The 27,677-nt window shown below is 33.2% G+C and overlaps 4 protein-coding genes across 4 annotated transcripts; 3 read left to right on the top strand and 1 right to left on the bottom strand.

Moving 5' to 3' along the window:
- Positions 1-4,943: 4,943 nt before the first annotated feature.
- LOC104802713 (transcription factor MYB108-like) lies at positions 4,944-7,267 on the top strand. The gene is made up of 3 exons (XM_010526441.2): positions 4,944-5,276; positions 6,002-6,131; positions 6,286-7,267. The coding sequence occupies exons 1-3, from the start codon at positions 5,099-5,101 to the stop codon at positions 6,971-6,973; spliced, it is 996 nt and encodes a 331-aa protein (XP_010524743.1). The 5' UTR covers positions 4,944-5,098; the 3' UTR covers positions 6,974-7,267.
- A 5,117-nt stretch (positions 7,268-12,384) lies between these two features.
- LOC104802712 (DUF724 domain-containing protein 2) lies at positions 12,385-16,840 on the top strand. Its single transcript, XM_010526440.2, has 5 exons — positions 12,385-12,540; positions 14,024-14,943; positions 15,390-15,878; positions 15,959-16,471; positions 16,571-16,840. The coding sequence occupies exons 2-5, from the start codon at positions 14,512-14,514 to the stop codon at positions 16,610-16,612; spliced, it is 1,476 nt and encodes a 491-aa protein (XP_010524742.1). The 5' UTR covers positions 12,385-12,540; positions 14,024-14,511; the 3' UTR covers positions 16,613-16,840.
- An 807-nt stretch (positions 16,841-17,647) lies between these two features.
- On the top strand, positions 17,648-21,936 carry LOC104802710. Its single transcript, XM_010526439.2, has 9 exons — positions 17,648-17,886; positions 18,584-19,478; positions 19,597-19,726; positions 19,823-20,229; positions 20,363-20,542; positions 20,654-20,815; positions 20,920-21,006; positions 21,202-21,273; positions 21,390-21,936. Exons 2-9 carry the CDS (start codon positions 18,708-18,710, stop codon positions 21,687-21,689), a joined length of 2,109 nt encoding a protein of 702 aa, XP_010524741.1. The 5' UTR covers positions 17,648-17,886; positions 18,584-18,707; the 3' UTR covers positions 21,690-21,936.
- Positions 21,937-22,798: 862 nt separating this feature from the next.
- Positions 22,799-25,203, bottom strand: LOC104802709 (probable WRKY transcription factor 48). Its single transcript, XM_010526438.1, has 3 exons — positions 24,385-25,203; positions 24,115-24,258; positions 22,799-23,486 (listed from the first exon to the last, which is right to left on the bottom strand). The coding sequence occupies exons 1-3, from the start codon at positions 25,023-25,025 to the stop codon at positions 23,045-23,047; spliced, it is 1,227 nt and encodes a 408-aa protein (XP_010524740.1). The 5' UTR covers positions 25,026-25,203; the 3' UTR covers positions 22,799-23,044.
- Between the last annotated feature and the right edge of the window lie 2,474 nt (positions 25,204-27,677).

The raw sequence follows: 27,677 nt of genomic DNA, 5'->3' as shown, positions 1-27,677 counted from the left end.
CTAAACAGTAACCGTATGGCGGCGTGAACAGTACCCGGCTGCGTGAACAGTGCCCGGCTGCGTGAACAGTACCGTAGCTTCACTATTCATTTATAACAATATAAATATAAAAAACAGTAAACGGAATAGTGAATTATACAAAGTTGCAACAAACATATCCGGAATAGTCATACTGATTACGAATTTAATGTTATCCGATTAATAAATTTCGTATTCGTTTATAATTTATGTCAACTATATACGACAATATAAAAAATGTTTTTGATTTTAAATATAAAAAAACAAAATTCAGTTTAATATTAAATCTCTTATAAAATAAACTTATTAATGCAATAAAATATTTAAAAATAACATAAGGGGTAGGCATAATATCCGAAAAAATCGAACCGATCCGTTATCCGATCCGTATCCGAATCGAAAAATTCGGATATCCGGAGTTTAGGATCGGATACGGATATTTATTTTGAAATATTTATCGAATACGGATCGGATACGGATATCAAATTCGAATTATCCGACATATCCGATCCGATCCGTACTAATTAATAATATTATTAAATATAAAAATAATTTGCTATAAAATTTTAAAATGTTTTATATTTACATATTTTATATGTATATTCAATAAATATTTTGTATATATTGAGATTTAGAATATTTAATCTTTTGAATATTAAAATTTATTATGTTTAATTTTTGAATTTTGAACTTTCAATATATTTGTATATAATAGATTATGATTATATTTGTATTTGAATTGATTTAAAATATTTAAATTATGAAAGTTAAATTGTGAATAACATTTATATTAAATAACTTATATATTTTCTTTTATATTTAAAATTGTTATTTAAATTTGAATTTAATTTTTATAATTTTTATGTCGGATACGGATATTCGCAAATATCTGCGATATTTACGGATATCCGAATATTCGCAAATATCCGTGATATTTACGGATATCCGAAATTTCGGATATCCGTAAATTACGGATCGGATACGGATCCGTAAATTACGGATCAAATACGGATAATAAAATCGAGTATTTGTGCGGATCGGATACGGATACGGATATCTCAAAAATCACGGATATACGATCCGTACTCACCCCATTAAGGATAGATATACTATTATTCTATAAATAAAAATAATAATTACATCGATATCACCATTAACTCTTATAGGAAACATTAAAATCTTGGTGATTTAGTGTATTGCATGTTTTTAATTGTTAACTAAGATTACATACAATTTTGATATTACCCATATTTTCTTAATCGATAATAAGTACAGGAAATTAAAAAAGTTGTATTTATTTGTATTTGTCATGTAACTAATGACCCGTTAATCACTAGACCAAAGAAATTTTTCCTATTTTTCAATCGTATTTATGGAAATTTTTATAATCATGCTAATTATAATATAAATTCCTAAATTTTAATTTTTAAGATTATTAATTTCTTCCTATTTTATCTCGTATAATATAATTTGGATATTTAATATATTTTCTAAATTTATCATCTTTTATGTGAAGTAATTAACGTTGCAGTTATTAAATATATTACTTCAAAGTTTTGGACTTACCTTTGGCATTCTTGACATTTATACGGTTGATTCCATATGCATATGCTAGACGTACATTAAATATGGCGATAACGTTTTTTTTACTAAAACCCGAGTAAATTTATTGAATTAAAGAGATAAAAAAAAATATTGGTCAGTTCGTTTATAATTATATACGTCAATTTAGTACATTGATATGCATATGTGTATATACAATATATACACGTTGAAAATATCGCTTAGATAATCCTTTTTCATTAACTTAAATAAAATCCATTTGAACTACTTTATACATAATAAGTTATTATGTGATGATTTTATATCTTTATATCGAAAATTTCAGAATTTTAAAATTCAGTTATCATATAATATAAATTATGTACATATATATGTATATATGCGTGTACGTGTATGGGGTTCAAGCTAGTTCCTTGTGCATCCATCCATGCCAACTAATGATGCCCACAAATATTCTTTGGCACATTGTTTTATAGTTTCGCCAAATGGCCTAATCACATAACTTAATGAATCCTTCTCCACAAAAAAAAAAAAGACTAATTATCATAATTTTATTTTATTTTTCTTCCTAATCAGGCTATGAAATGGACCGACCAATCGAAATTAGAGTTCTAGTCTTGTAAGAAAAAGATTTGGGCAAGAGAGGTTGGGGCCCCCCCGTGTCAGTCCCCCTCAACTTAATGACTGTAATTACTTTTTCTTAATCTAATTAATTTTCCCTGTTCATACTTGTAAACTTGATACTCCCGTTTTGTGGATTAATAAAGTAATAAAGATTAAAAGCCTTTGAGCTGCTTAGGGTTTAGGTTCATATATACCGCTTCCATCAATATAGAGTTTCATAAACTCTATAACTCTGTAATATAGTTTTACCCGATAAATTAACCGTATAGTTTTATTATAATAGTTTGATATATAATCTTTCTATATTTTAGCATGATGATTTTGTAATTCATATTCACAATAACTCGAACATCACTGTGAGTAAAAAAAAAACTAGTTCGAAGGTTTTTTCAAATAACAAAATATCGATGCACGTAGTTTTATATTCCCTCGTGATTAATAAAAAATATATATTTTTCATCAAAAAAAATATATGTTTAAATTTTCAGATGTAGGAAAGTGTAGTTTTTGGATGATGTGGTGAAAATTTTGGTAACATATATGTCCTCTGTATCATTTAAATTCATTTTATATTTCGAGAGTTCATTATTGTTATGACAATCTAAATCGAATTCCAATTAAATTATATTCCCTCGTGATTAATAAAAAATAAAAATTAGTCATTGAATGAAAAAGAGAAAAATTATTAAATGATGTTGTTTCCTAAATTAAAGACATGTTTATATATATATATATATATATTATATATATATATAATAATTTGTTAAAAGCATAACTCCGTATTTTTTTTCTTTTTAAAAACTAAAATATTCCAAAAAAATCAATAAATTTTTTTAAATAAATATAAATACATAAATATATACACATATATGTGTATGTTCAATAATTTTTACAAAGTTTAAATAATTTCAATTTTAAATGCTTTCAATGGTTTCTAAAGAGTTTCACATAATTATATTTTTTCGGATCTAAAAACAAATAAAAAATTACATACATCACATAAAAGTAAAAATCATATCTAAAATTTTAAAACTAAATTAAATCAATTACGATACGCGCAAACAGGAGCATGTATCGCTCTTGGGAAAAAAAAAATGCAATCTCTATATATAAAGAGATTGAAAAATAGGTACTATTCTAGATAGGGGTGTCAAAACGAGCCCGGCTCGCGAGCTGGCTCGTGGCTCGCTAGAAAACGAGCGATCTGAGCCGTAATTTTTTCAGCTCGTTAAAAAACGAGCCTAACGAGCCAGAGCTCATTGAACACGTGTTCAATGAGCCTGGCTCGGCGAGTTGGCGAGCTGCTCAACGAGCTGGTATTTTTTTTTAAATATATTAAATTTATATAAAAAAAACTCTAATATAATTTTATATTAATTTTTTTCATATTGTTTATATGATATTATAAATATACTAATTAGCCAAGAGAAGACATGAGAGAAACTCTGAGTATTTTGTATACCTAGATGCTCGTGGGCTGGCGGAATTATTTAATTATGAGAATTTATATTTTGATTTAGATAAGCGTAATTATCCAATTGAAAGAACTTGAAATGAATGTTTGAAATCTTTCATTTTCCCAGTGAAGTTGTACCAAAAATTCACTATTTTTTATTAGAAATTTATGCTTACCAATTTGTTCTATCGATATCTTATATAACAGGGAACATGTACGCCCTATTTACATAATTCCCAGTATATATATATATATATATATATATATCAATTTAAGAATATAAATTAATTACAAATTTAAATACTGTCCAAAAAGTATATATGTAAAAAACTGTTCGCGAGAAATTTTGAAATTAATTGAGATCCTTTACATAAATAAATTATAATCAAAAGAATTCAAAGGTTTAGACTTTTCTTTACAGTGAAATATGGACTTGTATTGTATGGTCGGTTCATGGAAATATATACTAAAACAATGGACGATAAATACATATAAAATAACAAATAAAAATTATAAAATATATTTTATTACTTGCAACTTGTTTGAAAATATAAGGAAAAAAAAAAACTAAGTGATCGTAGAAACAGAGAAGCAGGCGCACACACAAAACAGGGAGGGGAGGTCAAAGGGTCAACCTTCAAAGCTCTAGTGCTAATTAAGTTCTAACTCTAGCTTAATTAATTGATTACTACCGCATTAATCCTTAATTTAAAGAACTTTTCCTTTTATTTTTCATAAATAATTTTTCATCTAAATATTTTAATGTAATTTGCATGAAGAATTAACATGCATTTTTCTGTTATTAAGAATTATGTACTATCTTAGTATCTTGTTATACTTTTAATTTTTTTCTTTTTCACTTTTGAAAGAAATGTTTAAATTATATGTGTGGGCCGATACGTTATGGGACATATTTTCCGTATAAGTTTCTATATTTTAATAATATTTAATTCATATATCTGGTTAAAAAATTAACCTATTCATTTTTTTTAATATTGATGCCACTAAATAAAAAATTTAGATACATATTCTAATAACATACGAATATAGAAAGCTTAGCTTTTTACTGGCTACGGGAAATAAATAATATTTTGTGTAGATTCCTTATCTATTCTGTATATTTAAAATTAAAAAATGGATTAAAGAACGCGATAAATCCGATATTTATTACGGCTATGCCTTCTTCCCACACGTTCCAAAAAATTAAATTAAGAAAAAAAAAATACATTTGTGAAACCTATCATCCTCTTCTATAAAAACCCAAACTTCCCTATCTTTTCCCTGTATACACAATCGCAACCTTTCTCTCTCTACACATAACTCCAAATCAAAACCTCTCTCTCTCTCTCTCTAGAAACACCAAAGACATAGGGAAAAAAAGACCAAAGTCTCTGTCTTTCTCCTCAATCTCTTTGTGGGTCTCTCTGGTTTCAATCAATGGATGAAAAAGGTCGAAGCTTGAAGAAGAACAAGAACATGAGTGATCATAATAACGACGTCGAAGACGACATGGATCTCAGAAGAGGTCCATGGACCGTCGAAGAAGATTTCAAACTCATCAATTACATTGCTACTCACGGTGAAGGCCGATGGAATTCTCTCGCTAGTTGCGCCGGTAAATATATATACACCTGTATAAATTATATGTACGTTTTCTATATGTGTATTTTTGACAGAAAGAGCCAAATAACAAGTTGCAAAAGATATAATTCGATTGTTGCCTTTGTTCGACCCTTGTCATGTTTCACAATCTCCATGTGTGATCGTGTTTTTCTAGTTCCCACCTTTTCGCAATTTTGGTTGGAAAAAAAAAAGCGTTGTAAAAGTTGCGAAATATATTGGCTTTTAAAATTAACTTTTAAAAGGGTTTTAAATTTGTGAATTTTTGTTATTTTTTTTTTCCGAATATGCATAAATGAAAAGACCCTTCATGGGTTTTCATATGTTTCATTTTTTCTTCTCTATATTTCGAAGTTTTCTCACATCTAAACTTGATTGATTAAGTTTGTTATATTATAGGAATTAGGAGAATGGGTTCAATTATTGGTCTCCGACTTTTAAATAAATAAGATAAAATCGGATATTAAAAAATGGTGAAAAAATATTGCTAATTAATGATCATCATCTGTAAGGGAAGAGCACTAACTCAATGGAAGAAAGCTTGCGATAGAAAAAGACCCTTTTAGATAAATTTCCTAATAAGCGGTCCATATGCATTTCCAAAATTCGACAACTTTACCAGATATGAACCTGTGATTGTTTATTTATTTATTTAATTTTTATTTTATTTTAGGGGATTATATAGCAAATGTTTTACGCTATGTTTTTGCAATGAAACAGGGCTCAAACGCACCGGAAAAAGTTGCAGACTGCGGTGGTTAAATTATCTCCGGCCAGACGTCCGCCGTGGAAATATAACACTCGAAGAACAACTCCTCATCCTCGAACTCCATTCCCGTTGGGGCAATAGGTATATATTATATTAATGTTTCAAGTTATAACAAATTAGACCCACCATTTATATCATAATCTATGTTAAATATAGCCACCGATTACATTTGAAAACTAAGGTTAGTTTATATCGAAACTTTGCTAATATCCGGTTTTTTTATTTTAACGTATAGATGGTCCAAGATTGCGCAGTATTTACCGGGGAGAACGGATAACGAGATAAAAAACTATTGGAGAACCCGCGTTCAGAAACACGCGAAGCAGCTGAAATGCGACGTCAACAGCAAACAGTTCAAAGACACCATGCGATATTTGTGGATGCCTCGCCTCGTCGAGAGGATCCAAGCCGCCGCCCTATCCTCCACCGCCTCCGCCTCCGCCGCCGGAGAAGCGCCGTCGTGCATAACCCAATCAGCCGACCAGCTCGTCATGTCCGACAACGTTAACAACAAGAACATGGGCATGCAGTTTTGTGGCGTTTCGGATCATCATCATAACGCCGGTCACAATACGTCGGAAAGTTCCAGCGTGGCAGTGTCTCCGGCGTCGGACTTGTCGGAGTACTACAGTGTTCCGGATCCCAGCCTTAACCCTAACCCGGAAACATGGTATCCGGGTGGTGATATCGGCATGGGGATCAATAGCCACTATTCGGTCGGTCCAACGATGACGTTACCGGCGGGTAATTTCAATTACAATTACGATAATGGGTTATTAGACGAAGATTTTCAAGGAGCACAGGAGCAGCAGAGTAACATTTGGTTCGAAAACGGAGGTTCTTTGGACAGTCTGTGGAACATCAATGGCGATGAAGACTTCTGGTTCTTGAAGCAACATCATCTCAACAGTGGCAGCTTCTGATACGGCAAAGGAGGAAATAAAATCATATATATATATATATATATACACAAATGAATTATTAAAACTAAGTATATGTGTGAACGGAATTTGTTGCATAGGAACCCAAAAAGGAAAAGGAAAAAGCTTCTACTTGGAGAAGAGGGATATAGAAAAAAAGGGTCATGATATAGACAGAATATATTTATATATATATATAGCCTTTTTTTTACAATACATAAAATATGTTTATATTAGCAGTATAATCATGTCGTGTTATTTTGTGTTAATTTAATTGATTTTCTGTTCCTTTTGGGATTGGGATTGTATTGTTTATTCGTAAATCTTGAATAAATAAATTATTTAGGATTTCTTTAAAACGAACTTTGTCGTTTCTATGTGTTTTACGTGATTTCAATTAAGGAAGCATGCTTTTTTAAGGAAAATTAAATTAATTTAAATATTTGTCTTTTTTTTTCTAGGGGCCACAATCACATAATTGGTTCCACCATGTTTTAAATTTGTAACTGAAGATCCCACAAATACACGCGTATATTTGAAATTATAAAATCTCATATTATAATCGCTTAGGTATTATATAAAAAAAAAAAGGATAATCCAAGTCATGCTGCTTTAGGAACTATGTCCATGGGCCATGTATATTGGAAAAGCTTTTGGGACCATTTTATTCTCAGGCCACGTGTTCTCGTCTCATTGGTGGCTTTTGAGTTCCGAGTTTAAGTTGGCCGTTAGGGGGATTATTCTTGAAAAAAGTTGGGAAATGTAATGATAATTGTTGTTTTAATATATCATTAGTGATCATAATCCGCCACTAATGCGTGCAAATCCTTGATTAGTTTTCCTTTTTGCGACCCCATTATTGTACGGACGTTAACACCATTACCCAGACAGAACCGTGCCCTATATGCGACAACAAATCATCAAAAAAACCGTTGTCGGATCGGTGGTTTATGCGTTCTTTAATTTCGGTTATTTTTAGTAAAAATAAAATCAATCCTACGAATTGATTGTACACTTTTTATTATTTAAAAGGATATTTGGAAAGAAATAGTTTGCATATTTGATCTTTTATATTAAATCCAATTTTAAAATTTTATTTTAATATACTTTACAAATAGACCCCTTTTCTATACAGATTTCTAAGTTGTAGACTAAACATAAATTGACGATATGTTCGTGAGGTTTTATCCCTAGTAAATGGATCTTTTATTTTTTATTAATTAATTTATCGAATTTAAACTATCTATTTTTATGAAAAATAATATATATTATAAAAGCAACCCGTAACATGCGCGATGTAATTAATGTAAAAAATACACGTGGGAACAACATGAAGAGGGTGAGTGGCACGTGCGGTTGAAGAAAAAAACACGTGATTAAATAGTGAACCAAAAACAACAGGAAGAGGCAAGGGGGCGGCGGCTGCAAACGAAATGGCAAAATCCTGGAGGCGGTGTGGCGATATCCTCAGCCACCATAGTGGTCCCAAATATTTCATATATATTTTTTTATCTTATGATATTTCACAATCTAAACCAAATCATGTTTTCATACGAATGTTCCTGCACTAGTTAATATTTTCATATATATATATATATATATATGTAAGTGCACACAAAATGTTATTATTAAAAATAGATTATAAAAAAATGTTATTATTAAAAATAGAGATATTAATAATATTCGAAACTTTAAATTTTATGGTGGCAGTTGATTTAGTCACGTGTCGGTGTTGCAGTCCTTCGTTCTTATCTTCTACCGAATTTTATTATTAAAAATATTTAATAATCAATGTTTTTTGTATATTTGTTACACCCAAAAGACTATTTGTACATAACTTTTATTCGAAACATATACAACCAAACTCGTTACTATTTTCCTTTTTTTATTCGATATTTGTGCTAGTGTTAAAATTAAGTCATGTCTTATTTTCATCTGTCTGGCAAATTTTGAAATCTCCGATGTTTGAACTAATTTCATATAATTTAAAATTAGAAAATTTCAAAATATTATTTATTATATTTAAATTTTATTTATTTTAGTTGTTAGATATATTTATACATATATATATATACTAATAATCTTAGTGGTGTTTTCCACCCAAACATTATCTATACTACTATGCTTAATTATCCTAAGATCCGTGACAAATTCAAGATTTGCATCCAGAAAATAATAATAATAATAATAATAATAATAATAATAATAATAATAATAATAATAATAATTCAAACCTGTTATATTCTCTCACAACAGTTATTAATTAATTGGTGAAAACAAACATTTATTTAATTACCAATAACTGTTTTATAATACAATTACCCTTTATAAAAAAACATTTATTTAATTTTTTTAAATCCTGTTGAGATTAAATCATTAATCAGTGGGGGGGACAAAAATTGGAAAAAGATCGGAAACAAGGGACTTAATTGAGCGCCACGTGGCAAATTGCGATTCGAGCTGTCGGATCTTTTTCCATTGTTCGAAAGCCGACTAGCTAAGAAAGAAAGAACGATCCCGACTCAGTCAAGGTCAATGGCATCCAGAGGCTTCCACGTCAATGCTTACGTGGCACTCTTTGGCCCCCGCATTGTATTTTCTTTCAATGTTATAAGCCTTCCAAAATGCAATGTATTTGGACAATTTTAATCCAAAAAAATAATAATAATAAACTTGGGACAAAAATATTGCTTTAGAGATATAAATACTTAATATCAACTATCTATATGAAAATTATTTGCATATCTATTTTGATTGAACATTATCCAACTGAAACGTACACTTTTTTTTCTATATTTTAAAATTAAATTAAGACAATTATGAAATAGAATTAGAGTTTTACCACCAAACAACAATTAAAGCTTATATTTTTTTTTTAAAAATAAATTATGTTAAAAAATTACGAGTTTTTAATTGTAAAATATAAATACATTACATAGATAATGAAGTTGTTCTCTATTTAATTATTTCAAACATATTTGTTTTTTATTTTATTTTTAGACTACTCAATCTTGTTCCCATAATTATTAGGAAATCTATTTAATGGACGAAAATTACATATAACTACAAATCGCTATAGCACTAACCAAATAAAAAAGTATAATAAAGGGTAACGTGTAAAAGTTTAAATGAAAATAATTTAAAATTTTAAGCAACGTCATTAGAATGGATGGGGAACCAAAAACTCACAATTAATCACATCAATCTGTGCCCGAATTATAAAAATTGATATGAGCACTTTTGATTTTGAGTCTGCTTTTACTATGTTTAATTTATTTTCAATTTGGGTTTATTTTTTTATTTTTTAAATTTAGGTTTCCGTGGTACCTTTGGACATAAAAGAAAGTTTATGTTTTGCATCTCAAGTTGATGGATACCTGCCTCGTTTAACGTTGGCACTTGACGTCTACTGACTTTCTTTCGTTTGTTATGTCTTCATGTCTAATTAAAATTTTATATATTGAAGCGAAATTATAATATCAAGACAGAATTATAATAATATTTCCGTGAAAATATTATGTATTCAAATTTGATTCGAAATGGCATTATTTACCTTACATCTCTTATAATTTAAGTAATTCCTTATTTCTTTTTAATACAAGGGTTTGATTGGATTGGGATATTACTATTTTGATTTCAACACATACATTTTTTTTTAGTTATGACTCTGTAATCCATGTGATCAGAAATATAGTTTGATCATTTGTTGATTCCATTAGTTATAACGTATATTTTTTTATTTTATTATAATTTTTTTGGTGTCCAACTGAAAACTTTTCGTACACATATTTTGTAAAAATCCAATTTATAGTAAAAAAATAAAAATATTATTAGTTCGTACGACTTACATTCATATATAAATTATTATGCAAATGGCATCTTAAACCAAGCAATAGATTTTTTATCTATAGGGATTTTATGGAATCTATATTAAAACGGAATTGAATTAAGGTATTTCGAGTTATCAGGTTAGTTATTAATGATTGTAATAGGGACGGCTTAAAAATCAATCAACGTTTAATTTTTTTATAAAAAAATATGACAAAATAATATATAATCATCACATTGATTAAGAATTTAAACAAATCATATTTCCATTTATATTAAGAGGAAAAATCACAATTTGCAACAAGTGAAGATAAATAGCCCATGTGATATTTCCATATTAATAAATTGAACGTTATGCTTGATTAGGACAAGGTTGATGCTTAGCTAATCTGACAGAAAGTTCATGGAATTAACTTTGATTCGTCTCACGTGTTGGTTCACATTGGGCCGTCATGCGCTACTAACAATTATATGATCAATCTTTATGGGCTCTTAATTGGGCCGTACACTTCTAATCGGCGCTTGGATTTCACGCGCTGAGTTTCGTATAGCTAATGCCTAATATCATTATCCACACAAATTAAATAAAGTACTGATGGAATCGACGCCCGATATGAATTCCAAGAAGCTTTGAGAACATTCCGAGAGTAATGGGCGGAGGTCATAATCGTATATCTTCAGATCAAACAGTAAATTGGTCATAATTGCATAAAGAAATTCGAATCAAATAGGAAATATATCAATATGTAAAATATAGAGTTTATAGTAATTTCCTGTTTCTAGTTTAGAAATTATGCATGTAAATTATAGAGTGATTTAACTTCATTTGATGGGCCCTTAGTGGGCTTTCACTTTCAAACCCTGTTGTACTACTTCGATAGGGCTTGATGTTGTTGTCCGAAACCCGCCGACTCGAAAGTATCGGTCCCACGGGTACTCGTCCGTGGACGAGAATGATGTTGAGTTTATCGCCTCAAAAATCCGAGCTTCAAGTTCGGGATCGAGTTCTGTCCGGCGAGATGAACTCTCGACGGGGAAGATGAGATGGGCAGTTTGGTTGATGACCGAACCGAATAGACGAATCCAAGTGACCTGAATAAATCATAACTATAACCGAATCGAATCAAATTTAAACTGAACAATTATAGTTTTTTTTAAATTTGAACATCGAATCCAAAAATTTAAAAAAAAACTGAAAAAATCTATTTTTGTCAACAAAACCCAAATGTGAACCGAACCGAATCGAATCGAAATAATATCGAAATGATTGAAACGAATTTAATATAAAAAACGAATGGTTATAATTTTTCTATAAACCACATAACCAAACTCCAATATAATCAAATTGAATCTGAACTGAAATTCTTAATGGTCATCCATAAGTACAAGAGTGATTAAGATTTTTTTTAAACAAGTGTATTTTAGTGATTTTTATTTTTAAGGGTATTTTGGGTATAACAATTTTTAGATTTTTACATAAAAATCCTTTTTAGGGTTTTTGATTCCACTATAAAGAGGAACTTTCCACGGTGTAACTCGGAGGCAGCGAGACTAAATATCTTAAAAACGCGAGTCTCCACTCTGTGTCCACCCCTATTCTCCATCGTCATAGAGTTTCACAAAACTCAACGACAATGGTGTCACACCCTCTCTCGTCGGCGAAGAAGATCGTCACAATATTGGCGATGAAATTCCAGAGTTGGAATTTTCGGCGAAGATCCTCCCGAATTTTAATTTTAACGGTAAGGCTCTTACATCATCTAGAACGGAAAAGTATTGATTCATGTTTCTTCATCTATTTCAAATTCGACAAATAGATCTATGATTTTGGACCAAAAGAAAGTTTTTATTTTGAATTTTTTACTTTAATTTTGATTTTTTTTTTAATTTTTAGTTTTTAGTTGATTTTTTAAGCTAAATTAGTTTTTTGAAATTATTAGAAAAATCAAATTTATAAAAACTTAGACTGACTTTTTTTATTGGATCTGGTTTTGTTCAAGTGGGTTAGATAATTTATGTTTTACTTTTTTTCTATTATACGCTTTTATTTTATGGTAGTGGCTTTTATTTTGGATTTTTAACTTTAGTTTTTGGTTTTTGGCTTTTGGATTTTATAAGTTTGTAAATCTAAAAAATTGTAACTTTTGACTTTTAGTTGATTTTTTCCATAAAGTAGATTTCTGAGTTTTTAGGAAAACCAAAATTTAAAAAATTTGATTGTTGGTTTTTTCGGATTTTAAAATCCAAAAACTCCGAACACAACCTCCCATTCAACACTTTAAAAAGTTAAATATGTTTAGATTTATTTTTATATTGGATTCAATTTAAAAAAATATAGAAAATCTCATGAAAATTCATAAACTATGAAAAAAAATATAAAAGTACATAAATTTTTAATTTGATAAATAAATAAGTTGACGTGGTGTGATAAAAATAAATTAGTTTTTAAATTATAAATAGTTTTCTACACAAATTGATATATTGATTCGGTAATAGACTTTTAAGAGTTCAACTATTTTTTTTATATATTTTAACTTTTGATTTATTTATTTTGAAATTAATCGTATGTATTTTATTAGAAAATTTTATTTTTATGAGATTATTCCGTAAAAATATTCATTCTCTATTTTTTTATATATTCTCTATTTTCTTCAATCCCGAACTAATTTATTCTTCCATTGTGCTGACGGACTCCGTGCGTTACGGGGTTTATTCTATTATTTTTATAAAATTTATTTTATAAAATTATAAAAAAATATATTTATATAATTAAATTATTAGAAATTTATCATTATATTTTTATATAAAGAAGTAAAATAGTAAAAAAAAATATAATAGTTTTTTAAGATAATATTGATATGGCGATAATGTTAGATAATATAAAGAAATAATAATGATTTAGTGTTGAATTTTTTAATATCATGATTAATAGATAAATAATAATATATATAGATTTTTTATTTTTTATTTTTAAAATTTACATCTTTATATATATATATATATTTTTGGGTTTTCTTTTTTTATATATATATCATTATGCATTGTTTAATTTAGATCAATTAAAGATTTTATAGGAAATCTAAATGACCACTACTTTAGGCGTTGAATACGCTACGTTTTTATCAGTAAATAATAAGAGTGATAAAAAAAAACATCCGATTTTTATGTATTCTTATCGAAATAACTTTTTGATGTAAAATATTCGAATTTTATCGGTACTTGAAGGCACCTTTGCAAGCGCCATGAATCGTAAAAACGGCATGCGTTTGACATGTGCGAGAACACAACAACAGGATGTTCTAGCGTCTAACCGTGGAACGAGATGCTGTTTCATTGGCTAGTCCCAGTAGAAGAATGACAGTCGGGGGTTTTTTTTGGAGCTAAAAAGCCGTGAGGTCCACGCTAACATAAAACGCCACGTATTGTGATCAGCAGCAGGAAAAAACAACACGATGTTCTACCACATAACTTAGAAACGAGCTGATGTTTCAGGTTTGGTTTGTTTTATTCACTTTCGAGATATGGAAAAGTGGTAAATTATAAATAAGGAAGTTCGCAGCAGTAATCAGTCATTGAGCGCAAAAGGAAAACTAGGTCGCCCATTGATTCTCTCTGGTTTTCCATTGTCGTGATCAAGCACTCTCCTCCTAGCTTTCTCTGTCTTCTCTCTCTCTCTCTCTCCAACATTCTGAATCTCTGCTTGGTTCGGCACCATGAGAACTCGATTCGCGAACGGCGATCGAGTCGAGTTGGAGCGAGCCGTCGCCGGCTTGGCGGCGTACTTTCCGGCCACGGTGGTTCGGGGACAGTTGGGTAACAAACAGGCCATCTTGATAGAGTTCGAATTCGTCTGTGTCGGAGACTCCGTACATATGAGGGAGTACGTGGAGCCCACGCGCCTACGCCCTGCTCCGCCGCGCGAGCTCAACCGGTGGTTCAAGGCCGGCGAAGAGGTTGATGCCTTCAAAGACGGCGAAGGGTGTTGGATCAAAGGCAATGTGGAGGAAATTCGCGAGGGTTCGAGGTACTTGGTGGGTTTTGGCGGCAGTGATGGCGATCGTCGTGAAATCGAGATTGATCATTTTAACATGAGGCTTCATCGCGAGTGGGACGACAGCGCCTGGGTTCCACCTTTTTTTCAACTGGTAAATTTCGATTTCTTTACACTAATATCTAGGGTTTTTGAGAACTTCTTTTGTCGACGATTTCTCAAGCGTGACGAGTAAATTTTAGCGATATAGGTTTCTGATTGTTCCTAATTCGCACCTTTCAGTTGTGATTTGTGGAAAATCTTCAAACAAGTGCATTACACTTACACATACAGCAGATTAGGGGCTTTAAGACGGAAAGAGCGTTTCTTTATTGGTTTTGACGGCTATCTTTTTAGGGATATGGAGTTGGAGAATGCCAAGATTCGATGATCTACTTCTTAATTTCTTGCGTGACTACAAAAATTCTTCTTCCTTTCGCTCAGCTTATTCGAAATCACATTGGTGAAATTCAGCAAAATAGCCAGCGAAATCTGTAAAAGGACTTTAATTTCAGCAAAAGTACTTGGCCATAATATTGCTCACGCGACTCTGATATGCAGGAAAATGCGGTCAGGGCGGAGGTAAAGCCTAAAAGAATAAAACTGATAATAAAATTCAGTGGAGGAGAAGATGCCCAAGAATGCTACAAGAAGGGTGCAATAGTGGAGGTCAGAAGCGATGAAGATGGTTACAAGGATTCCTGGTATTCTGCACTCATATTCAACTGCTTAGGGAGTGAGAAGTACATTGTGGAATACTTAACGCTGAGAAGAGATGACGATCAGTCGGTCCCTCTGAGGGAAATAATGGAAGGCCAGTTCATCAGACCACGCCCTCCTCCTGTCTCGCCCATCGTCCGGTTTAAAACCGGGGACAAGGTCGACGCGTGGTACAACGAGGGCTGGTGGGTCGGCACCGTTTCTAGAGTGCTCAGCGGGTCGAAGTACATTGTTTATTTCAGCCCTACGAATGAAGAGCAAGTATGCCTCCACTCGAATTTGAGGTTGCATCAGGACTGGATCAATGGAGAATGGGTCATTCCTTCCAAGGTATGATCTTTCACTGAACTTCTGTTAATGAATTCCTTTGATGATCTATGAAGCTGAATGATCATGTTTTGTCCTTTCAGGTGCATAAAGATTCAAATATTGAGCTCAAATGCTGCAAACGTATACAGAAGAAGCCGGGATCTGGGGAGAAACCGAGATCTGGGGAGCATGCTGATAAACCAGATACCAAATTCTCAAAGGGAATGAAGGTAGAGGTGAGAAGCGACGAACAAGGTTACGAGGGCTCATGGTTTTCCGCAACGATCCTCACCTACTTGGATAAGGACAGATACACTGTCGAGTACCACACGCTCAAAACCGAGGATCAAACAGAGTTCTTGAGGGAGGAGGCGAAAACCTCGGATATAAGACCTTTGCCACCCGCTATCCAGCGCGTGTATCAGTACGAACCCTTAGAATTTGTCGACGCCTGGTTCAACGAGGGATGGTGGACCGGTCAAATCTTGAAGGCATGCAGCGGGATGAAGTACATTGTCTACTTCACGACCAGCAACGAGGAGCTGGAATTCGGACATGTCGATCTAAGGCCTCATCAAGAATGGATAAACGAGGAATGGGTTGCTGCTTCAGAGGTACTAATATTAACTCTTTTCCTATGGTTCTAAAGTGTGTGTGTGTGTATATATATAGGCGATAATCTGTCTGACCCTTGAATGATTTGGTTGTTGCAGGATTGCTCGTGCAGATGGCTGCTCGGAGACATGGGAAACTGATTCTTGATTCTATGCTAAGTTAGGTATCTAGATGTAGAATTCCATTAGGAAAAAGGGCTTGTCCCTTGAGGGAATACATAGTTTATAGGACTTAGAAAAATATATTGATTTAGCCCCAAATGGGAATAATACCTGTATGGGTGCCGTTGCTGAAATCATAATTCTTATATAATTTTTATTTTACATTCAAGAAAATAGTTTCACATGTTAATTTGAATGCCTTGTTGTCTGATCTTGGCTTTCCTTCAATGGCGGAATCAGTTTCAGTAAACATAACCATAATTACATGGAAACAGAAGACTGTATTCAGACACATGTATACATCTGATCAGTTTTGGATAATCTCAAAACAAACCCATCAATCATCTTGTTAATTTTGAATGAAAAAATCATTAACTATATAAATTGTTAAAAGATACTAATATTTTATTTTGAATTTGTTATAAAAAAAAGACCATCAACTATTAGTAATTATAAAGCAAAAACAAAAATTATTCTGCCTTAAAATTTGCAAGACATTAATGTTGGGCGCAACTGTAAGTTTCTGAAACTAGTGGGTCAAAATTTAAATTCCATGGAAGAGGTGAACCTTTTTGTTTAGTCAACTATGGAATTGTCAAATGTCTGACCATGCTTAAATTATGTGATGTATTTGCTTTTAGTTATGAATATATGATCATAATCACTACAGAAGGAAAAACATTTTAAACATTTTTTTTGTGAAAGATAATAATAAATTTCAAGTATGATATCTTTTTTTTTGGTAATAAAAATAAACTTTAATTTTTTTAGAAATTATGTTTTACCATCCAATGTTGAAATCCAGTGATTATTATTATTTTATGAAACAAAACATATTATTATATTATATATACTAATAATTTGACTAAAATACAAAATTGCTTGCAAGAAAATAGAATAAGCAGCTGATGGCGTTTGCAAAACGCGATTATTTGCGTTTGGGGAAACCAAACACTGTCCTAACAGAATCGTATACTTTGAGGCCTCAGGATATGAGGTGAAGGGACCGGTCCCCATTCTCTTCACAACAACACACTGCCTCCTCGTGTGTATTTACTTCCCAAATACAAAATGGATTTAAAAAAAATACAAAAATTGATCAAATCCCCAATTGGTTCATCGGTTAAACGCTGGAATTTGATTCTCTAGGGCATCGTTCCGGCTCTTTTTTTTCCCGGAGCTTTTTTATCGACTCTTGTTCATGGATTCGCCCCTTTCCCAAGCTGTTGCTCTTTTCGCCTCGGAGTTTTGAGGTACCCATCTGGGTTTTCTTTTTACCTTCGCTTCTTTTTCCAATTTTCTCTTGGATTTTTGTTTTCTGGGTTATTGCGATTGTCATGGTTCTTCCACAAATTCGAGATTTTTTTTCTGGGTTTTGATTCCCTTTGTGGCTTTTTCTTGTTGATTTTAGGGTAGTTTTGCTCAAGTTCCCTTCAATCCAGCGTACAGTGCTCGTCGTCGAGTTAATTCTTGCGTTTTATCTAAATTACTTTGAAGATTGTTTAGTTGCTCCTGAGAATGGTTCGTTGGTTGTCTCAAAGTATGATTAATTTTCTTGTAAATTCGAGAATCGTGTTTGGTTAAGGAATATAGGTCTCGTGTTCTTCTGCAGTCCTGCTCGTGTTATTACTGCCTCTGATGATCTTTCCGGGCATTTGCCATGTCTGATTCTTAGTTATGTCCTTGGCATTTGAGTGATGAATCGTTATGAAACGCAAAGTTCCTGCTCTCATGCATAAATTGATGACCTTGATGTGAGGGCTTGCTTGTGTTTAAAGATTTGATCGAAGTTGTACATGTTCCCACGCCTTAAAGCTTTCTGAATGTGCATGTTTGGTGTCGTTCCACGATTTGCTCGAGTTCCACTTTACTCGTTTCTGCTCTTGATTATAGATATTCATCGATATCATGAATCTTGTAATTCGATTTGATCGGGTTTCATTGACGCAGTGGTAGGTAATGTTCTCTCAGAACAAAGATATCTTTGTTTGAGACAAGCAAAAAAGCTTCACCTGATTGCTAGAAGTTGATTGGTTTAGCTTCTCCCGGAGAACGATATTCTATAAAGCTAATCATGGCTCGGAAAGGGAATCATCAGAAGAACGGAGTGGATCGCCAGACAAAGCAAAGAAAGAAGAATTCTGAAGTTCTGTCTTCCAAAGGGCAAGGGAAAACAAGTGAGTCTAAAAGTATCCGTAAAGAGCAGTTGCCAGACGATAAACAGCCCGATACTCCGGCCTGTGATTCCTTGGAGAGAGACATAGAGGAAACAAACGACGACGTGTCTGTTAGGACAGAAAAGAATGTAGTAGATGAACCCGTCTCTTCGGAAAACGATTTGGCTGGAGATATACCTCATAGTGAAGCTAATTTTACTACCGAAGAAAGTGGAATTCCAGTTGGTGGCAACTATGGTCTTGGACACTTGAAAGAAGTTATGAGAACATTGCTCGATATACTGCGTACAAACAGCCCGTTAGAGAATCTCGAGTTAGCATACAATGCAGTGGCAAGGAACTTGAGGATATGCACTGCAATCATATCGAGGGAAGTGACTCGGTGGATGGAGAGACAGAGGCCCGTGATAGATTCTCTTAAATCTAACGTATTCAGAGCTCGTGATCATGTTAGAACAAAGGTTCAGAAGGTGTGTCCGGTTATATTCAGATGGCTTATGCACTTTGGGAGCATAATTCTTTTTCTGTCTCTGGTTTGGTTGGACTGTGCAATCCGAGGTTTTGATTCCTTCCTCCGCTTGGGGACGACATCCTTTTTCTCGATTGTCTGGTGTGGTATTCTTTCAGTGTTTGCCATGGTTGGTGTTACCAAATTTCTCGTGATCTTGGTAAGAATCTCACAGCATTATCTATCTCAAACTGGTTTGCTCTTTCCATTACCTCCCTATACTAAGCTGTTCGCTTATATTCATTCATCCCTTTTGTGCATTCTGTGAATCTTCACAGGTTGTCACTGTTATAATGCTCGTTTTTCTCGGATTTGTTGTTGGGTTGATTTCACTTGCGGTTTTCGGGTTGGTTTTGCTGTGGCTGTATGGTAGTTTTTGGACAACGCTACTATTCATCATCTTTGGAGGTATAATGCCATTACTGGTTTGTTCTCATACCAAAACCTTTGATATATAATGTTTGTTTTCTCTGACACGGTATCATCAATGTCATCGATATGTAGGATTGGCATTCATATTCGGGCGTGAACGCATTGCTCTGTTCATCATTGCAACATATTCAGTCTACAGTGCATGGGGTTATGTTGGATGGCTTGGCCTTCTTTTGGCTTTTAATCTCGCTTTCATCTCAACCGATGCTCTGATATATTTCCTTAAGAACAACTTAAACCAGCAGAGTACAGGTTATGGACCTAATGAGCCTGTCAACGGTTCATCCTTTGAAAATGGCCCAGGATTTCCCGGGGATCGTGGGCCAGGAGCCGCCTCAACTAGTGGAACCGATGCTGAGGTAACATCTGAAGACGAAGTTGCCCGGTTGCTGAATTGTACCGATCACTACTCGGCCTTGGGATTATCGCGTTTTGAGAACATTGACGTGGCTTATCTCAAGCGAGAGTACAGGAAAAAGGTTTGTGTTTTTTTTTTCATATCTCTAGACCGAATCATCTACCTTCTTGATGTTCATCGAAAAGGCCTTATGGGCGTTTAGTTTTCGAACAGGGACTGTCAAATTGATAAGCTTTTATGAACTATTTTACTAGGCGATGCTGGTCCATCCCGATAAGAACATGGGAAACGAGAAAGCCGCAGAATCTTTTAAGAAGCTTCAGAACGCTTACGAGGTATTACTCGATTCTGTAAAGCGTAAATCATACGATGAAGAATTGAGGAGGGAAGAGCTACTGAATTATTTCCGCAGGTTTCAGAACGTTTCTCAAAAGGTTAGTCTACTTTTCTTCTGGCTGTTTTGTTCATGAGTTTCTCGAAAATTCAGCTGTTTGCCTGAAGGAATTTCTTTAAGATGCTAAGTTCGATTGATCGTCCGGAATCAGGAGAGTCGGGGGCACGGATCCTTTGGCTCGGGATTTGCACGCTCAGAAGGCGAAGGAGAAGAAGCCTTTATAGATTCGAGACAGATAGCCTGTAAAAAGTGTGGCGGTTTCCATGCCTGGTTCCTTACCAAGAAATCGAAATCTCGGGCAAGATGGTGTCAGGTCTCTTTTAAATTTAAACTTGCTTGCCTTTTGGGAGAACCACAAAGCAATGACTCCTACAAAACCTGAGCTTATTCTTCGTCCTCTGGTTTTGTATGTTGAAGGATTGCAAAGAGTTTCACCTAGCGAAAGACGGAGATGGTTGGATTGAACAATCTTCGCAACCCGTCTTCTTCGGGTTGCTTCAGAAGGTAATTATACCTCTTTTCGTGCTATTTCTTTCCGCAAAAAGATCTTGTAGGCGTAAAAGAACCGAGGAGAAATATCGAGGAAATGAAAAAGATTCTGAATTGATTGATGCCCATGTCCATGGCTATGGCAGTTTCAAAGGATATCATATCATTACTCTACTTTCTTACACAAAGCTCTGCTTTTTGACACAACAGATCGATACAACTCGTGCTTACGTTTGCGCCGACAGCAAAATATATGACGCTTCTCAGTGGTATATCTGTCAGGTAAAAGAAAGAAAGAAACGAAAAACCGTCTTTTTTACCCATTTCACGGAACTCACCAGTGAGATCGGTGGAAAAACATTCCGACCCTTTGTGTTTTTTTGGCTGAATTCTTGAAGGGAATGAGATGTCCGGCGAACACTCACAAGCCGAGCTTCCATGTGAACACGAGTGTGACCTCAAAGCATCATTCCGGCGGCCGGGGAGGAAGTTCTTCAGGGCCGAGGCGTATGCCGAATGCCAACGTGGACGAGACGATGACCGAGGAAGAGTTCTACGAGTGGTTGCAGAACGCAGTTCAATCCGGTGTGTTTGATAATTTCAGCGATAGCCCGTCTTCGAGAACCGGCACTGGAAGTAGCAGTAGTACTGGTAATAACGGCAGCAAGAGGAAGAAAAAGGGCAAGAGACAATGGTGAAAAAGGACGTAGCTCTTGATGTAAGAGAAGCCGCCATTAGAGATCTGAAAGTGCAGAGGGTTTTTTTGTATAGAGCCGCCATTAGAGATCTCTTCTCTTCTTCTTCTGTGTCCTAAGTTTTCCATTGAAAAAACCAAAAAGCTGCGACCTTTTTGTGGTTTTCTCCTATGTATTAAGCCTCACCCTTCATGGTTGGCCTTAGGATTCACCTTTCTCTGAATAAGAAAAAAACCCAGTTGAAGCTTTCGTTCATGCAACATATATATATATATAGTAAATTTATTACGTATTTTTTAAGTGGATATACATTTTTTTTATCTTATATGTCAAATTAACAAAGATTACCAATTAAATATACTTAAAAACTAATAGCGTTATTTATTTCATATATTATACATCGGTTGTATTTGTAACATATTTCTCATTCTTTTGCATACTTAAAGTAAAAACTATGCATCGATATAATTAAGTCTTAAGTGTATCGTTTATCTACATATTAACATGTTTTTCTTTGCCCACGCCGTATATTAATATTTATATTCTATCCTTTTCAGTGTCAAATTCATTATTATATATTTTGTTAGTTGATTATAGTGGATGTTATTGAAGTTGGGATGATCCCTTTCCCATTTCATACGTTTTAGTTTGTATAGAATTTAGATATTATTATATTTTATACGTGTTTGGATCTATCTATTTCTAATAACATTAAGATAGGAATTAAGAATTATAGGGTCGGAAAGATTGTAAATGCAATTTATAATTTTTCTTACCTAGCGTTATACAATTTGCATGTTGGCCATGGTAAATCGCATTCCATCTAAATTTAACCGCGTATATATATATAGGGAAAAGCCATGGGTGTGCTTCTAGGGTTTACAGCAATATATTATCCCGGGGAAACCCTAATCGTAAAAAAGTCTATCCAAAATTTTAAAACCATGATGACCAAGAAAAAGAACACATCATCATGCGAAGCAATATATATATATATATATATATATATGCATACGAGGGGAGTATCCATATATAAATATGATTCCATAACTCTCTGCATGCAAAAAAACTAATCATGACGGCGATCCCAACAATCTTTAAAGAACCATGCATACGTCGATTAACTTAACAAAAATATTTAAATATGTTACATATAATACAAATCTCCCAAAATAGTCCGCCGGTTCAACAATTGAAGGTAAATGATAAAAGAAAAACTATAAAGTTAATGAAAGAAACTCCTACGAAAAGAGATTCAAAAGGTTCAAAATATAAATTAATTAGGCCCGTGAAAAAAAAAACAAGGGTTTGAGGAGCATATATATATATATACGTACCACCATATAAAAGAACATTTTTCATGATTTCTTCTCCTCTTCTTTCCTTTGGTTACTATCCGATCTGATATGAGACGGAATGATATCTTGAAGCAATCCATGATCTCTTAACGAAGAAGAAGAAGAAGCTTTCTCTTCTCCTAAATTGAACACGGAGCCCGTATTTACGAAAACGCCACTGTGATGATCAGCAGAGCTTCTGCTACTGTACATGTACGGCTGCAGCATAAGCTGCTGCGCTTGCTGCTGAGTCAGCAAGCACCGAGGCTGTGGAGCCGCAAAGGATGACGTGGCGGTGATGTCGGAAGGTGACATCAGGATGCCGATGTGTCCACGTGGCGTGATGGGGAAAGGGTGGGTGTGTTGGCCTTCGTAGGTCGTCATGACGATGGAAGGATCGTCGGAAGATCTCTCTACCCTCTTCTTCACGCCGCAACCCGCTGTCGTGCAACGGTAATAGCTCCTATATTATTATATACATACACAAATTCGATATGAGTATATACATATATCGCGTATATGTATTCATAAATCGACAAAAAGTTTAGTTTCAAGAATGTTTTGAACCCGTTTGAGAATACGTTTTGTATGCTTGCATCAGATATATAAGTTATTATATTTAACATGTTAATTAAGTTTCCGACACAAAATAAGAACATTTATATATATATATATATATTCGTTTTGAAAATGGAGTCACAATCTATTTGATTAGTCGTTTGAGAGGAAATCTCGAGATCTTCCGACACAAGCAACAGAATTCCAGGAAGAAAACAGAAATCTTAGGAAAATAAAATAAAAAATATTCTAACGTTGGACCCTACGTACGTGCAGACGCGTTTTGTGTGTACATATGGAAAATCTATGACATGTCTGTGTATATATACATGTATGTAAAGGTTATCTCTAAGCATGCAGAATAGCTAGGGTTATACACACACAGACAAATTTATACATGAGCATGATACGCAAATGCAATTCAATATATATATATGCAGAGTTATCGAAAGAATTTTGAATAATTAACACAATATACATATATATACACACAGTATATATAGCTGGATATGTGTGTGTATAGATATATATACCTGGGATAAGGGCTGTTTTTCACGGCCTTTTGTCCGTACTTTCTCCACCGGTAACCGTCATCGAGGTTATCAATGTCACTCTTCGTTAGGAACGCAAACCTCGGTTCCCTCGGTTTCTTCTGGTTGTTCTTCTTCGCCTTTAACCTACACAAACCCAGCCCCAAAATCATTATATACATATATATACTGCAATTAATGAACCGTATAAAAATTAAGACTTTCATACACCATCAAGAAACAAGATTGAGGGTTTTAAATTAATCCACTCACTGTTGCTTAGTCCCTTTCCGTTCCTGTTGATCTTGTTCCTCCTGATCTGTAACGCTACCACTAGCTTTCACAGTGTTGTTCTCATTTCCGGCTTCGTTCGACGACGACGAAACTGAGGATGTGTTAGGCGACGCCGGAGCGGTAGTGTTCAGAACCTCCGACGACTCCACCGCCGCAGTCGCCGTCGTGGAACCAGGAGAAGCCGCCGCCGCCGTTGCCGGGACCTGAGATGGTTGAGGCTGATGATACGAGGGCAAATCCGTAAAAAAAGGGTTGTTGTGGAGAGGGAAAGAATCGAATAAAGAAGAAGAGGAGGAGGAGGAAGGAGTAAAGTGGTGGTGATCTTGTCGAAGCAAATCCATAAAGGAATTAGAATTGCTAGAAGCGTGGACGACGAAGTCGTCGGAACACGAATACGAATACGATGCCGTATCGAAGAAGATGCTCGACAAGCCCATGCTAGCTGCTAATTCTTGATCCGACGAAGAGTACAACAGATTCGCCATGCTCGAGATCGCGGGTTGCGCTGTCTGAATCTGACCGTGGCAATGTTCGATCTTCGCCGCTGTGTTCTTGTTACTGGTCTCCCGATGAAGCCGAACCTGAAGAAGATGATGATCGTGTTCTCTCTTCTTCTCCATGTAAGAAAAAAAAAGATTGAATCTTTGAGGTCCTTTATAGATGTATCATCTCAAAACTCGCAAAATAGATGTCATTGATGTTTTTTGAGATTATAAGCATGAGAGAAGACAGAGACTGTGGTCTGAGTCTCTCTCTCTCTCTCTCTACCGATGCTTCTCTCTCTAGTTTTTTTTTTTTTTTTTTTTTTTTAGATGTGAATATAACTTTTATGGGGTTTTTGGGTTCTTACTGGGAAACAGCTTGGATTTGGGAGGTTTCCCATTTGATTTTTTTTAGATATATCTTTTTAAAATTATTTATCTTATCTTACGCGTCTAAGGCCCCTATGTAAAATTTTGATTTAGATTCGGCTCGATTATTTTATTATTATTTTGTATTCGTTTTAGTTTTGTGTTCAGATTCAATTTTTGCTAATAAAAATATTTGTTTAAAAATTAGATTCGATTTTTTTTGGTTTGAGAACATTTTTGTCGTTCATATTTTATATCGGCAAATGTAATTTTATGTTATTCTGGTTTTAAAAAAAAAATCGGTTTTGGTTGAATAAACGGAAATGGTCATGGAAAAAATGAGAGAGAAAGAAGGAGAGACCGGGACCGGCAAATACCGGTAAAGAGAGCGGTACGGACGGGTGAGGGTCGACGGGGACGGTGCCGTCCCCTGCCGAGACATTAAATGATTGAGTCCCTTTGCCTTCGTCTCGTCCCCTAACTTTCCACCCAACGGTATATTGCTTTTTCCATTTCTTCTAATTTACATTTTTATTTTAAAAATATAAATTATGGACATTTCGGTTTACATTTATGTTTTCTATTTAGTTTGAATCATCTATTCAGCAATTATATTTTTAATAGAATTTTAAATTTTAATATAAAAATTATAGATTGTTTTATATATTTAAAATCATAGATTATATTTTTTTGTGAAATAAATAATTATATAACAATAAAATTTATATATTTTTGTCACATACAAAATCTTTTCTAATTTCTTTATTATTTTAAGAAATTATTGATCTTTCATGTCGTGAAAACATTCCTCCATTTGTTCAATTACAAAATATTTTTTGCTACAAGATTAATGTACAAATTAAAAATAAAAATAAAAACAATACAATAGAAATTTTAGTATGTAATTCATATATTTACTTAATTCTTTTACCCACTGTATATTTGCATGCTAAAAGAGAAAACTTATTCAAGCTTCTCAACAATATCATCTTTATAATTTTATTTTCTATTGTACTCATTTGTTTTGGAAACATTCCCAATATATCATGTAAAATTTTCTAATTAAATTCACACTGTTTTTTTCATATCTAAATGTTTTAATATTGCATCATTAAGTCCTTATATATAGTGTATCATAGATTTTTTTTTTTATAAAAAATACCCTGACTAAATTTATAAAGAATATTAAATCATATATATATATAACGGATTCATATTGTATTAATTAAATCATAGCTTTTATATAAAAAAATGTAAGCGTTAACTGTTTTATAACAATGAATCCATGATTAAGAAACTTCACCAAAAATCTTATCGCGTACGCACTCAATTTTCACAAAACATGGAGCGGAAATTCATTTTAATTGACCATTTTTTTTTATTACCATATGTATACATATATATACACACACATTATGTTTGCGTAGCCCATGTATAAATATTATACATACATACATACATACATACATATATGTATATGTATAAATATTATAAACATACATACATACATATATGTATATATCTGCGGAGAAGAACCGGTTTAGCCGGTAGTCTATGGATACGATACGAGGAGGGGCGCGTGAGGGAAGACACGTGGGAAGCTAAAAGTTGTGGGTCTGCCGCATGTGATTACTGCTACCATTTTTTTAATAATTAATTTTATTTTTCTCAATCCTATTCGCGGCTTTTCCTGATTTAACTTTTAACGGCAACTTGCCTTTTTGCATTATATATATATATATATTCGAATAAAATATCAATTATTAACGAAAAGATAATAATATTTGAGTCTGACACATAAATTTACATTTCGCCTAATTATGGTTTGACTTGAACGTCTTTTCATATTACAGTTTTACAGTAACGTTTGGTTCTTCCTGGCCAATAATTAATTACGTGCCAAAAAACCCATCGTTTAATTAAATTATTTGTGGACCGCTTGTAATGATGATTATAATATCATGCTAATCTCTATGGTTACAATTTCACATCATATTTTATATTTACTGTATCTTGTGTCATTGTCGATAATATCACGCGTTTTGTACCATAAATATTATATATATATTTTTTAAAATTATATACACTTGCATGAAACACTATTTTAGCCGTTGTTATCGAGCTCAAGTTTGAATACGCGTTTTAAAACAAAAATAGAAGGAATAGAGATAGACTGTGACATTGTTATTATTATTTTTTTTAAATTTATTGTAATTCAAGTGAAATTAACAATTACATTAATTTTATTTATAAATTCATGTCTGTAATTTTAAAAATCCGATTATTTTATTAAAAATACGTATTTCCCATGAAGAATGAAAAAAAAAAAGGTTACGGGAAATCCAATGAAAAACAGGGTGAACACTGACTTTCACGAAATGGACAGCAGATTAAAGAAATAATTAATAAGCTGGATAATTT

This window comes from Tarenaya hassleriana, unplaced genomic scaffold (genome assembly GCF_000463585.1).
Source record: "Tarenaya hassleriana unplaced genomic scaffold, ASM46358v1 Cleome8, whole genome shotgun sequence".
Classification (NCBI taxonomy): domain Eukaryota; kingdom Viridiplantae; phylum Streptophyta; class Magnoliopsida; order Brassicales; family Cleomaceae; genus Tarenaya; species Tarenaya hassleriana.
Note: the sequence above shows the minus strand (reverse complement) of the source record. Positions and strands in the feature narration are given on the sequence as shown.